This window comes from Schistocerca serialis, chromosome 9, assembly GCF_023864345.2.
Source record: "Schistocerca serialis cubense isolate TAMUIC-IGC-003099 chromosome 9, iqSchSeri2.2, whole genome shotgun sequence".
Lineage (NCBI taxonomy): Eukaryota > Metazoa > Arthropoda > Insecta > Orthoptera > Acrididae > Schistocerca > Schistocerca serialis.
In genome coordinates this window covers 258,037,785-258,052,296 of record NC_064646.1, presented here as the reverse complement: position 1 = coordinate 258,052,296, position 14,512 = coordinate 258,037,785, and the positions used below count along the sequence as shown (strand labels likewise).

Genomic DNA, 14,512 nt, shown 5'->3' with positions numbered 1-14,512 from the left:
ACTACGAGCTGCGGACCTCAATCTGTATAGCGTGCGCTATCGAGTGAACAGCTTATATTAATCTCCGCACCCAGAGACGAAAAATAAATGATTTCTATTCATATCGTTCTGTTGAAGTTTTAACAGACAGTTGTGAACGGATATTTATTTTAAATAATCGAATTCCAGCTGCCCATGAAGAATGCTGTAGTATATCTTGTTGCGTTTCCTCGTTGCTCAGACGACTGGAGGTGAGTGAGGTGTGCGTGTCCGCAGGTGACCAACATGTACAACGAGCTGTGGCGGCGCACGCAGGTGCTGGAGACGCTGACCAAGGACTCCATGTCTCTGTCCAACGCGACGCGGCGCGAGTTGCAGGATGGACTGCGGTCCCTCAGCCGTCGGGGGGCCTTCCACGCCGACCGCGAGAAGCAGGACACCGTAGGTGAGTGCACTCGCTGCCGGTCGCTTTGGAAACAGATCGGCGATGTCTAAGCCCAGATGTGCGCATAATATTACCCAGAAGTCTGCGCAACTTTGTACGTGAAATGTTCTGAGCATAGGCGTAAGCATATGGATGTGGTTAGAGCAAGGAGGGGGGTGGGGGGGGGGGTACTTGCTCACTACATGGGAAAGGTTGGCTTCCGCGTTAGAGTCCTGGTGCAGCTCACGGTTTCAACTTGTCACGTGTGACCAACTTATCACATACTTTGACCACAAATTTCTTTCTCACGTTTCTTTCATATCAGATCTTTTGACATACACTCAGTGGCATGTATCCCAACACTAACGCGGAATGGTTATATTCACACAAGTGTCTACGTACAGAGATGTCTATGGTCGTGATGTTCCCTCTGTTGCGAGAACAGCTATTCAAAATTTTGTTGTGCATTTCTTCCATTACATTCTGTTGCACCGTAAGCGACGTACGTACAGCAACTATAACTAGTCAATGAAAACTTTTTCCTTACAGATACGACATAAAATCCAAACGACACATGTCTGCTGAGGCACATAGTGGCAAAGGTAACGGGCCACTAGAGGCACGTCCTTTCTTATTTGCACAAATTCAGCAAAGGAGCCTGACGAGTCTCGAAAATGTCAGTACAGTTCAGAGTCTCTCTCTGTCTCTGCTGACTTGCAAGACTGAAGTGTCAAGACACAAATGAATTACTGACAATGGCTGCGAGAGGGCATTGATGGAAATTAATGGGGTAAGACGAAAATCTGTGCCGGACCAGGATTCGAACCCATGTCTCCTGGCCTGGGAGTTCGTATCCCGGTCCTGCACAAATTTTCAACTTCCTCTATTGATTTAATACAATGTCCACTAGCAGTCAAAGTAAGTAATTCATTTGTGTCTTAATTATCAGTGGCTGCTGGGTCATATTGATGTGTTAAAAAAGGTTAACGTTATATATTGTAGTTGAAGAAACAATACCGCGTGAATGAGTGTTTAGGTCTGCCGCGTAAATCCAAAAGCGCGGACAGCCATAGCACATTGTCATTGATTGTAAAGTATCTCGAGTACAAGCTACAGTTGATGGAAGACGATTTTTTCGCTCAGTAAGAAAATCCTTGCTCACTTGAAAGTAGCGTATGAAAGTGGAGATTTGTTTCTGAAAGTGAGTGACAGCTGCCGGCCACAACACGAATCGCCGATCCTCTTCTGCCTTTCGTGTAGCCTTCTGGAGTTGCAACTTCGCTAGACAACAGTACAGCCCGCGCACAGCCTCATGGAGCAAACAAGCTCCAGTTGCACGTTGTTTCATTCTTTTGCAGTTACATGAAATTTACACTTTTTTTTACACTCCTGGAAATTGAAATAAGAACACCGTGAAGACATTGTCCCAGGAAGGGGAAACTTTATTGACACATTCCTGGGGTCAGATACATCACATGATCACACTGACAGAACCACAGGCACATAGACACAGGCAACACAGCATGCACAATGTCGGCACTAGTACAGTGTATATCCACCTTTCGCAGCAATGCAGGCTGCTATTCTCCCATGGAGACGATCGTAGAGATGCTGGATGTAGTCCTGTGGAACGGCTTGCCATGCCATTTCCACCTGGCGCCTCAGTTGGACCAGCGTTCGTGCTGGACGTGCAGACCGCGTGAGACGACGCTTCATCCAGTCCCAAACATGCTCAATGGGGGACAGATCCGGAGATCTTGCTGGCCAGGGTAGTTGACTTACACCTTCTAGAGCACGTTGGGTGGCACGGGATACATGCGGACGTGCATTGTCCTGTTGGAACAGCAAGTTCCCTTGCCGGTCTAGGAATGGTAGAACGATGGGTTCGATGACGGTTTGGATGTACCGTGCACTATTCAGTATCCCCTCGACGATCACCAGTGGTGTACGGCCAGTGTAGGAGATCGCTCCCCACACCATGATGCCGGGTGTTGGCCCTGTGTGCCTCGGTCGTATGCAGTCCTGATTGTGGCGCTCACCTGCACGGCGCCAAACCCGCATACGACCATCATTGGCAACAAGGCAGAAGCGACTCTCATCGCTGAAGACGACACGTCTCCATTCGTCCCTCCATTCACGCCTGTCGCGACACCACTGGAGGCGGGCTGCACGATGTTGGGGCGTGAGCGGAAGACGGCCTAACGGTGTGCTTCATGGAGACGGTTGCGAATGGTCCTCGCCGATACCCCAGGAGCAACAGTGTCCCTAATTTGCTGGGAAGTGGCGGTGCGGTCCCCTACGGTACTGCGTAGGATCCTACGGTCTTGGCGTGCTGTCGTGCGTCGCTGCGGTCCGGTCCCAGGTCGACGGGCACGTGCACCTTCCGCCGACCACTGGCGACAACATCGATGTACTGTGGAGACCTCACGCCCCACGTGTTGAGCAATTCCGCGGTACGTCCACCCGGCCTCCCGCATGCCCACTATACGCCCTCGCTCAAAGTCCGTCAACTGCACATACGGTTCACGTCCACGCTGTCGCGGCATGCTACCAGTGTTAAAGACTGCGATGGAGCTCCGTATGCCACGGCAAACTGGCTGACACTGACGGCGGCGGTGCACAAATGCTGCGCAGCTAGCGCCATTCGACGGCCAACACCGCGGTTCCTGGTGTGTCCGCTGTGCCGTGCGTGTGATCATTGCTTGTACAGCCCTCTTGCAGTGTCCGGAGCAAGTATGGTGGGTCTGACACACCGGTGTCAATGTGTTCTTTTTTCCATTTCCAGGAGTGTACTTTGTTACGCGGTATTATTTCAGCTTCATTTTCATGGCAAGAACTTAAATTTCACCGTTCCCGCACTAACAGCGTATGCGCTAAGTCAATTATGGTAATTTACTGATACCTCTAGAATCAGAATAGCCAGTTACGGGGTATCGTTTCTTGAACGACGACATACTGCATACACCCGAATTCAGACATTATTTGGACGGTGTTCAGAGATATATTCAGAGTATTTTAGTATCAGGGACCCGTTGTCTCCAATGGCTCGTCACAGAGTAATACACTGAGGTGGTGACAGTCGTGGGATACCTCCTATAATCGTGTCCGTCCTCCTGTTGCCCGCCGTAGTAAAGCAGCTCGACATGACATGGACCGAAGAAGTCTTTGGAAGCCCCATGCAGAAATACTGGGTCATACTGCCTCTATAGGCTTTAATATTAGCGAAAGTGTTGCCGTTGCAGGATTCTGCGCACGAACTGACCTCTCGATTACGTCCCATGTCGGGTGATATGGGTGGCCAAATCTTTCGCTCGAATTGTCTGGAACGTTTTTCAAACCAATCGCGAACAGCTGTGGCCCGGTGACATGTCATCCATAAAATTCCAGTGTTGTTTGGGAACATGAAGTTCATGAATGGCTGCTAATTTCCAAGTATCCGAACATAACCATTTAAAGTCAAAAATCGGTTCAGTTGGACCAGAGGACACAGCCCATTCCATGTAAACACAGTACATACGATTATGGACTCACCAACAACTTCCAAACTGTATAGGTGATAGCTTGGGTCCATGGCTTCGTTGCGTCTGCGCCACACACTAACCTTACCATCAACTCTTACCAAATGAAATAGGGTGTCGTCTACCCACGCCACAGTTTTCCAGTCGTCTAAGGTCCAACCGATATGGTCACAAGCCCAGGACAGGTGCCGCAAGCGTTATCGTGCTGTTAGCAAAGGCACTCGAATCGGTAGTTTGCTGCCATTGCCCATTAACGCCACGTGCCGCAGCACTGCCGTAACGGATAAGTTCGTAGTACGTCCCACATTGATTTCTGTGGTTACTTCAGGCAGTGCTGCTTGTCTGTTAGCCCTGACAATTCTACGCAAACGATGCTGCTCTCGGTGGTTATGTGAAAGCCGCCGCCCACTGCGTTGTCCATGGTGATAGGTGATGCCTGAAATTTGGTATTCTCGGCACACTTTTGAGCCTGTGGACCTCGAAATACTGAATTCTCTAACATTTCCGAAATGGACTGTTCCACGCTTCTAGCTCCAACTACCATTCTGGGTTCAAAGTCTGTGCTGTCATAGTAACGTCGGAAGCCTTTTTTACATTAATCGTGTGAGTAGAAATGACAGCTCCGCCAATGCACTGCCTTTTATACCTTGTGTAAGCGGCACTAAGGCCATCTGTATTTGTGCATATCGCTATTCCATGACTTTTGTTACCTCAGTGTGTAACTAACACTACCGGAAATAAAATCCGAGCAGTACTGAATGCAAGCTTGATGCCAAAGTCTGAGTTCTAAACAATCACAGAATACATACTGTCGATATTTCCACTGTTGTGTGGATATGTTCGGTGCAATACAGATACAAAATTAAATGGCGGCAAGAAATTGATCGAAATGAAAGTACTCCGTAACGAACCACCAGGGACCATGGGTGTCTCATACCCAAATACTTAAATATCCCTCACAACTTCCGAAACTTTTTTGAATGATTTCGTGGTGCTTTCAGCGGTCATTCTCTTTATTTCACGTACGGTTGTACGATTTCGGCCTTCGACCATTCTGAAGTATCTAAGACGGAAGCATTAGACTGGATGCATTGGTGACGCTTGTGATGCTGACATAGGAACAAATTATATCTGTAGGCACGCTAGGCACATTATAACTTACTCGATGGATGATTCTTTACCAGTGTATTATGCCATGTACGTCCTTGCTCCTATAACTGCAAGTAATGGTCATAAAATAAATCAGAAAGTTTTATCGCTATTTTAGGAGCAGTTTCTTGCAAATCGCGGATGTAACAGCTCCGTCAATGCACTTCAATATACGTTCGCTGTTTTAACGAACTTGACACTAAGAAGATTCTATTTATTTTTCTGAAAATCTTCAATTAACCTACGTATTGTTCTCAATTATATTTAATTATTGTTCGTCATTGGTGTAAATATAACTATGTAATTTCTTTCAAATGGTTCAAATGGCTCTGATCACTGTGGGACTTAACAGCTGCAGTCATCAGCCCCCTATAACTTAGAACTACTTAAACCTAGCTAACATGAGGACATCACAAACATCCATGCCCGAGGCAGGATTCGAACCTGCGACCGTAGCGGTAGCGCGGTTCCAGACTGAAGCGCCTAGAACCGCTCGGTCACGGTTCTGTCGCTCTACCACAGCATCCCATAGTATATCGCACACGAAGTACTATTCGTCCAACTCTGCATACATGCATACATACATAATCCTCTACCACCATATCCTACTTACATACAACTAACACAGTACACTTAACATAAAGGCCGAAGAGACGAAAGAGTATTTAATCGTATAAACTCCGCCCGAACAGCCCATGAAGGCCCAATGGTACTGACCAGCCGCCGTGTCATCCATACCGTGAATTAATGAAAACGTTTTCTTTATAAACACGACGTGTACCTCATATGACAAACATCTGAAGTGGTTTACACTGAGAAAGTTAATGGGCCACTGGAGGCAAGGATTCCAAATTTTTGGGCACTCAGCAAAGAATCCTGATGATCCAAGAAATAATTGTTGTTAGAGTTCAGATTTGTCCCCTTCTGCATGCACGTGATAAAAATCATCTCTTTAAGGGGAGCCGGAACGATCCATCTCCTCCATGTTAATTTTAGCACATAGAAGGAACATTTTTTCTAAAACCATTAAACATATTGCTCTGAAATTTGGACTACATGTTCAGTGAATATTTCTCTACAAAGTTATAATGCCATGATAGGAAATATTTATTTGTTTTTGTTTTACAATTTTTTTAAACAGATGCTTATTTTTTCTCTAAAATTTTGCACTTTTTCTTCTATAACTCTTGAATTATACAATTTTTTTTACAATTTGTTATAAAAATGAAGGAAAAGTAGTAAACAATATTGTGTATAAATTTCATTGATAAACTGTTAGCAGTTTTTGGGAAAATGTTCCTCAAAGATGAAAATTTTAAAGTTACGGGAAATGGTTTCCTAAGTTTTTTAAGCTAGATAAGGCGCAAGTAGCTTCATTCATTCTCTTAACAGAAAGAGAATAACTTCGTGGCGACAAATACTGGAGGATTGTGTAAAGAAAAAATAGTTGCTGATATCAGCGCAAATCTTTACTGTCGAGGCAGCCATATCACCAATTTTTGTAATGCGAGTTTGTTGGTGCCACCTGGAAGGTCCTAAATAACAACGGCTTCAATCATTGAAATAATTCAACTTTACGTACGAAATTAGAATGCAATTTTAAAAACGTTATGAGTATTTTCGTACCTGATAAATAAAACAGTACTCAATTTCCAGATACGAGAGAATAGATATTGCCTGTCTATAACGCAGTGTTCATCACACCAACGAGAAATTACTGTCTCGTGTGCAGCACAGAGGCTAACAGGTTATGCCTCTTTCCAACGTTTCTCCAGATACTTCTGGGAGATAAAAGCAGACACAGCTCAAGCCACCCAATGTCTGCGATCTCCTTCACCACAGGTTTATGCATTTGACGACAGGCTTGCTTTGCAACTACGAAAACTTCCTTCAATTTCCTCGAGAGACGACTGCCAAACACACATGTTAGCACTGTGAAAACAGCGCCCTACGAACGAAGAAAAATGAGACGCAAATGTAAAATAAAAGGAGCAGGGAACTCTTCTTGCGACAGACCTGACCTGAACAGAACAGAATACTATGATACGAAATATTCCACAATCAAACTTTAATGAGTATACAATGTCGCGTATACAACTCAAGAAAAATGGGTTGTAAAAAGCAGGGCCATTATGGTCACTTAACGCCAACATTTTCTTCCGCTGTGCTGCCATATCCTGCTAAACTGGAAAAATCAGCCTGATAGTTTAGATTCCCTATCCTATGGCATAGGCTTCAGCTTTCATTTCCTAGGAGGCAGTCGTGATTAACCTCAGACTTCTGCCAAGTAACAGTTAAGATGGTCACTTACTATTAGAAAATAAGGGCGCGCCCGCGCGTGCGTGTGCGTGTGTCGGGGATGGCGGGGAGGGGGGGGGGGAGGGGGGCGGCGGCGGCTTACAACACTACACAAGTAAGAGACGTGTTCAAATGAACATACGAATTGTGAAGTTTCCAATTATAAGGGCTATTCGGAAAGTAAGGAACCATCGTTCGCGAAATTGAAACCACAATGAAAATGTTGGGACTTGCCAACTCGTCTCGTATAGGGTGCCTAAGAGATGCTGCGTTCTCGGAATGCTATACAACAATGCAAGCAAATAACATTAGTAGTTTTATTTCAATTAAGCACGTTGACAATACTTTTATTTACAAAGGTGTCGCAAGCGATGGGCAACATGCAACCAAGTCAGAGTTCAACCATGTTTGTCACACAGTTTGTCGATCACTAATAACAAAACTCATAGCAAACACTGCTAGAACGCGCTAATGCTGTCCACTAATGTCCGGCCGAGGATGCCAGGAGAGGCGCTTTATTCACTTATTGCAGAGGTCGCTCCTGGCGCCGTGCGGTCCTTGCCAGCGGGCTATTGGCTGACGTTTCCTCACCACCTACTCTGGTACTGCGTTCTTCCTCTTCGTTCCGGCGCTTGTAGTTAGCCAGAACAGAAAATCCCATGTAGCTTTGCACAGATGTGTAGGGATTGTCTCCTTTACGCCCAGAGAGCTTCACGTAGCTCTTCTCAGTTCTCAGCGCACAGTGAGCGCGTAAAGATGACTAGAAAATTGTGCCTACCGCCAAGTATGAATGCCACGAACAGCGCTACAGAAAAATTCATGCCCCAAATATAATCATCATTCCCTTTTCTACTAAACTAAACGACGTGCCGCTATCAAACATAGAATATTGACCTCCGAAAAATATTCTGCTTCTTCCTTTTCCTCTTGTGTCAATTTTCAGTGAGACTCAGCCTAAGCTTTGTATTTTGCCTTGAAATGATTCCATTAATGTGAACGCGTTTGTGCTACCAAGGATCAAGCCCTTGTCCTTTGTGCAGCCATTACGACACACATACCACGGAGATAACACAAGCTTCTAAACGACGACGAAATACAAAATACAACTGCCACCTATAATTCATTTTTTTATGCGATGCCAAATTGTGAACTAATCTAGGGAGAGAGACATTGTAGATGTTGACTAACGGAATATATGAAAACGATGTTATCTCGAATGATGAGTCAAATAATTAAACTAAACACGATATGAAGACATTCTAAGTTCAACGTATAACCCATCGGTATGTCCTACAGGTTCGCTGCAGGAGTCTATGGATGTGCTGGCTGGCATCGTGCACCGGCGGATGTCTGAACTCGGCCGCAAGCTCGACTCGAGCTTCCAGATGCTGATGCTGGCGCAGAACTTGTTCCTTGAGAGCTGCCACAGGCTGCAGCTGGAAGAGCCGCAACTGGAGGCCAAGCTGACGGCTGTTCTGGGGAGGATTCTCGACACGCTTCACAACAAGTAAGCATGTGGCTTATTAAGGTGACGAGGGAGGACGACGATTACTGTAGTACCCAGGCGACTCTTGGTATGCAGGTAACGGCCATGAATGAGATGCTGCACTTTGCATGCGGTGCTATAGGAACGTTGTTGACAGAATTCGTAAAGAGGCATAATGTCTGAAGGACAGCGAAAAAACCATGAAACACGAAAGGTTACAGTAAATTACGTCGACGAAAAAAAGTACTCCATGGCGCGGTTCACATTTAGATGATATGATATGCGATGTGACTCGCCGCACGACAAGCAAAATGACAGCGCAAATCACGTTCTCGTTTTTTTTAAAAATTAGAATGACGGTCAGTTCTGAAGAGCACGTTATTGTGGCTTATTATTTAAAAGCTCAAAAAACTGAAAAGAAAATGAAGTACCGAGTGCACCCATACAATGCAATAAAAATATCAAACTTGTTCGGCTCTTTCTCGTGAGGCATCTCACCATGAAAAATTTCACGAATTCCACAGGAGTCCAGACAGTTTCCACATTTTGGAGCGTCCAGTATCAGCTACTCTCATAAATCAGAGTATAAATATTTGACTCGTCGTTTCTCCTGCTCTGGAGCTATTCATTACAAAAAACGAAGCTGGTGAAAGTATGTGAATGGCGTAAAAAATGCCACCATGAAAAGTTTATTTTTTTATAAGGCCACCTATTTCGGTATTTTACTCAGAGTGGTGCATATTTAAATAATGCTTATAAATTAATAAACCTCGAATAGTACTTATACAACTGTTCAATTGCCCAAATCATTCCATGATTCAGCTTGAGAAGTATTCAGAAGAAACTTTTCTGGATATGAAGTGAGATCAGTCACCATGAATGATTTAGCATGGGTGGTGTACTCTACGTAGGGGTAGAGAATGTATTTGAAAAAGTGGAAGAAGCCCATGATGATAAGAAAAATCCAATGTGGCCTCCTTGTCTCCGTCCAGCTGCTAATTCAGAAGTAACATGACTTTAGCTTTCAGATATAACTTATGCCTATCACAAAGTTTCTTGAAATTAGGGAGCGTAAACCAGAAAGCATCCAGTGAGCATTATCAGTTGATGGCTCCCACTGTGTTTTTCTTTTCAGTAAGTTTTTTTTTTTCACTTCTAGCTTCAGCATGTGTCGGTAATATAAGAGAAACAGAAACACGAGTCAAGTTTCACAATCTGCATAGCAGGCGTCAATAGGATCACGTGCAGCGCATAGGTGCCAACCTCGTCGCAGAATAGCTCCAACACATCCCAAGCATTTTCTTGAGAACGGAAAGAGGTATTTCTCTCCTTCCACAATTTCGATATTTTGTGCAAACCAATATAAGACCTAAAACCCACCACACATAAACTAACCAGTGACTACACTGTCTACTGCAAGCTTTTCCAAAAACGCACGGTGGTTTCCTTAATTGCGATGTATCACAAAAATGATGTGCAATAACGGTAAGTGCAAGCTGCGGGAAAACCAAGTTTTTTTTCTTTTTTAACGGAATAGTTTCCTCAAAATTGAATGAAAAAGACTGCGAGGAGTAAAACAAGCACGAATCTCAAAACAGTATTGCCTCAGTGTGAACACCAATTTGATCTTATTGTCGATTACTGTTATGTCACTTTAGTTCCAGTATTACTTTTATTTTATTTGTAAAAAGAATAAAAACTCTAAAAGGAAGAAAGTGAAACTGGAGGGAATAATGGAAAAAGCAAAGCGGCTCGTCACCTTTTAACTGCTTCGTCCTCAACACACGCATTAGTCTCTTCCCTAGCTTCAGAGGCATAAAGAGAAAAATTAGTAAAGAAAGCAAAAAAACCTCCAACGCGTAATGGTACAACCTCTTCTGTAGTGATATGTGCTCTATAAGCCGAGCAGCTACGTGCGCCGTATTACAGCCGTCTTTCGATAACACTGAACTCCTAGATTTAACAGCAAAGACGAGTGTTCATAAACAAAGCAATGCAGGAGAGAAGAAACCACAGACCATAAGAATATAGACCGCGCACGCACCAATCTCTGCCGTGTTAACCTTCGAAACAAACATCTATTTCACATGATTCGGGGCAACAAGCTAAATCGTTGTAGCAAGCCGAATCTGTCACTAGGCGCTATGCGAAATGGAGTGATAATTTTTCTCATTTATATCTGAAATCGAGCACAGATTTTAACAATGAAATGGCTTGACGTATGGCTATTATACGTCATGTTCCAGTACAGTTAACCTAATTTTTTCGAAATGCCTAATATTAATGCGATCCTTATCGTTATTTCACGTGGCCATTTGGAAAGTATTGACGGTTTTTTTCATAAACGATAGAATTACGGTTATTTAGTGAATGCTTGTTTTTGTTGCACTGCCAGTCTTAGTTCACCACTTCCACAAGAGCAGAAAACGAACTATCGGTTTGGCAGGCAGTATTAGTTTCCTGACTGTGTGTGGAATGTTTTATTACGCTTTTATAAAAAATAAAATCGGTTTATAGAAATAATAAACACTTTTCCCATAATAATGGTTTATATTTTATGACTTTTGCTTAACCCAGCACGGAAATAAAAACAATGGACATATTAGAAAATATTGGAGAGAATTCCTGTAGTGAGTTAGATATTGATGTTCTGTCATTTTAAAACGTTAGCTTTTCATTGAGTTTTATTTCTAAATTCCAACAAACATACATCACATTCTGGACCTGAAATTACAGCCCCCCCCCAATCCCACCGTAGGTTCCCGTTGTTGTTCTTGGTTTTGCCAAATTGAGACTCATCGATTTCGACTATAACATCGCCCCCCCCCCCCCCAAGGCCCCATATACTTCACATATTCCCCACAAGCTTCCCTACAAAACGAATACCAGTCAAACGGTACGCTCACTCACACGACATTCATGCGCACACAACCACACAGGATGCCTCAAACACCAACACTGTGTAATTTTTATTATATTCCTGAAGATCAGCTTCGATTTCTCAAACCATGCTCCTCGTCTAATTGAGCGCCTTAGTTGATCCTTGCTACACCTCCACATGAATAAATCGTATGTACGACGGGCAGACACACTTATCAGCCGCATATGTTCGCCGTACTCAAGACATCGAACGTAATCAGCAAGACGACCACACATTAGGGAAAATCGAACGGTTGCCATTACGTCCACGCCCAAAGCCTTCCATATCAATGGGAATAGATAAACCCATACCTACAAACGAAAATCAAAAAGTAAAAATTCTTTTAAGTGAAAAACTATTCTTCCGAATTATCTCAAACTCACTAAGAATGAAATTAAGTACTGAATGAATTGGAGAGAACCAATTATTTAAATCAATGCAAACCAAAAAATCTCACGCAATGTCTAGCGTTGGCTTTTAAAAACATTCACTTATTTCAATTTACAAGGATGGAGTTTATCTACAACAGAAAACCGATTTATTATCTATGACTCGAAAATAAAGACATTAACATCTAGGAGTAAAGTATGACGTCATTGGTCAAAGCCGACGGGTCGTATCCCGTTCTTCAGTTGACCCTGGGTTTCTTCTCCGAGTTTCATTCGCTGTACATGTTGTCGAAGTCCATTCGAGTTAATTAATATTCCATTTTCAGAAATATTTTCATGAGATTCTCTTCAAGCTGAATCGGCAGGATACGCTGCCTTTGGATGTCACGTTACTCGTGTTCACAGAAAATGTGAATATTATCACACACAAATAACCTGTCCCACTACCACTTACAATGTCATTTCCAAATAAAAATATAAAATAAGTATTCCGCTACGATCTGTTTTCACAGATTGCAATAATAAACGCTAATTTTTACTTCAAATGAAGTGCGACAAATATCAAATATGTAGCTCGTTGTCAACCGTATGGCAAACTAATTCACTCTTCTATAAATTCTTCGCAGTTGGGAAGAAACTTTTGCTAGCTCCTAACAGATTCAAATATTTCCGACGACATCATACTTTTTTTCTTTAAAAGCAAGTAAACCTCTTTGCAGAGACTGCAGACATTTCTTGATAATTTTATTTCTTTCTCCTCATACAACATGAACCGTGTAACGTAAGTAATGATTATTCGTGGCATACATCACATCACATCCGTCTGGAGCAACAGCACGACAGACACTGTCTCTATACAATTCAAAATTACGCGACATCTCTTTTCTTTCAAAATCGTCGCGGTTGTGAGTCGACGCGCGCTTATTCCCTGTGGCCATGGACTGGATAGCAAAGGCAACCAGCTACTCTCACGGCTGACTAGGTGAATGGATGAATGGGTGGGTGAAGACTGCCTTCGTCGGCAACTCCTGCTTCGCTCATCGAACAGACACCGGATAAGCGAACAAATTACGAAGCACAGATAAGAAAATTTTTAATAGCTTCACTTATTTGTTACGGTCTGAGTATGTTTTGCGCTGACCACGAAAGCTACTGAAGAACCTTCTTGTTCCATTACAACCGTCAATACAAGTTTTCATCTCTCCTCTGTAGAACTTTCACAGTAACTGATGACTCGAAATCTACGCCCAAACTGCAAAGCCACTCTGAAGTGCACGACAGAGGGTACTTCCCATTGTACCACGTATTATTTATTTATTTATGCATTTATTTTACCTGACAAGATTAGGGCCTTCAGGCCCTCTCTTACACCTAACCAGGCATACTCAGATTGAACGAATTTCAGTTTGTACAGAACATTATGGACATACCACGTTATACAGTATTAATGCTAAAGAAAAAATAGAGATTATAACAGTAATACAAGGATAATTATAACAACCAAAAAAATAATTATAACAATCAAGAATAATAATAATAATAGTAATAACTATGTATATGAAAGTAAACATATTTTTCTTTTATGAATGTCAGTCCTATTGCTAGTTGGGAATTTTCTCGTTATGTTCTTGCAGCTTGTGAGTTATTCACATCGAGCAGAGACATAAGACGACAGAATGGGGTGAAAGAGATATAGAAGAGGTAGCTAGGTTGGAGGAAGAGAAATAGACCGGTAAAATTCGAAGCTATGATGGAGAGGAGAAAGATAGAGATGAGAGGGGCACAACAATGGTGGCTATACCGTCCCTAATATGTAAGTTTTGAGTTCCCTCTTGAATGTTGAGTGGTTCTGGATAAGACGCAGATCACAGGGGAGCGCGTTCCATAGTCGTATGGCTGAGATGGAGAATGACATGGAGAAAGATTTTGTGTTATGTAAAGGTACAGCCAAGATACTAGACGTATCCGACCTGGTATTACAGTTGTGGAATGATGATAAGTGTTTAATGTGAGAAGATAAGTATTTGGGGCACCAGTGACAAAGAAATCGATGAAGTAAGCACATCGTGTGGAGATCGCGTACCTTATGTGGGCGTATCCAACCTAGCTGGGAGTATGAAGGACTGATATGATCATACAACCGTATACTCACACGTATCTAACGCAGGTATTCATCACTAGCTCGAGGCATCTCGAATTTTCACTATTTGTGCCGTGTTGAACTACATCGCAGTAGTAATGATTAGGCAAGACTAGTATTTAGAACTAATTTTTGTTTAACATGGGTTGAAAATACACTCCTGGAAATTGAAATAAGAACACCGTGAATTCATTGTCCCAGGAAGGGGA

The 14,512-nt window shown here is 43.1% G+C and overlaps 2 protein-coding genes across 3 annotated transcripts in view; one reads left to right on the top strand and one right to left on the bottom strand.

Moving 5' to 3' along the window:
* Positions 1–14,512, bottom strand: part of LOC126418437 (Golgi-associated PDZ and coiled-coil motif-containing protein-like) — a 489,842-nt gene that overhangs the window by 415,265 nt on the left and 60,065 nt on the right. The window lies entirely within an intron of this gene.
* The window catches only part of LOC126418436 (uncharacterized), a 225,943-nt gene that overhangs the window by 200,832 nt on the left and 10,599 nt on the right, over positions 1–14,512 (top strand). The window contains exons 6-7 of the mRNA XM_050085194.1: positions 256–424; positions 8,665–8,875. Coding sequence (XP_049941151.1) covers positions 256–424; positions 8,665–8,875 — 380 coding nt within the window. The remainder of the gene's footprint in view (positions 1–255; positions 425–8,664; positions 8,876–14,512) is intronic.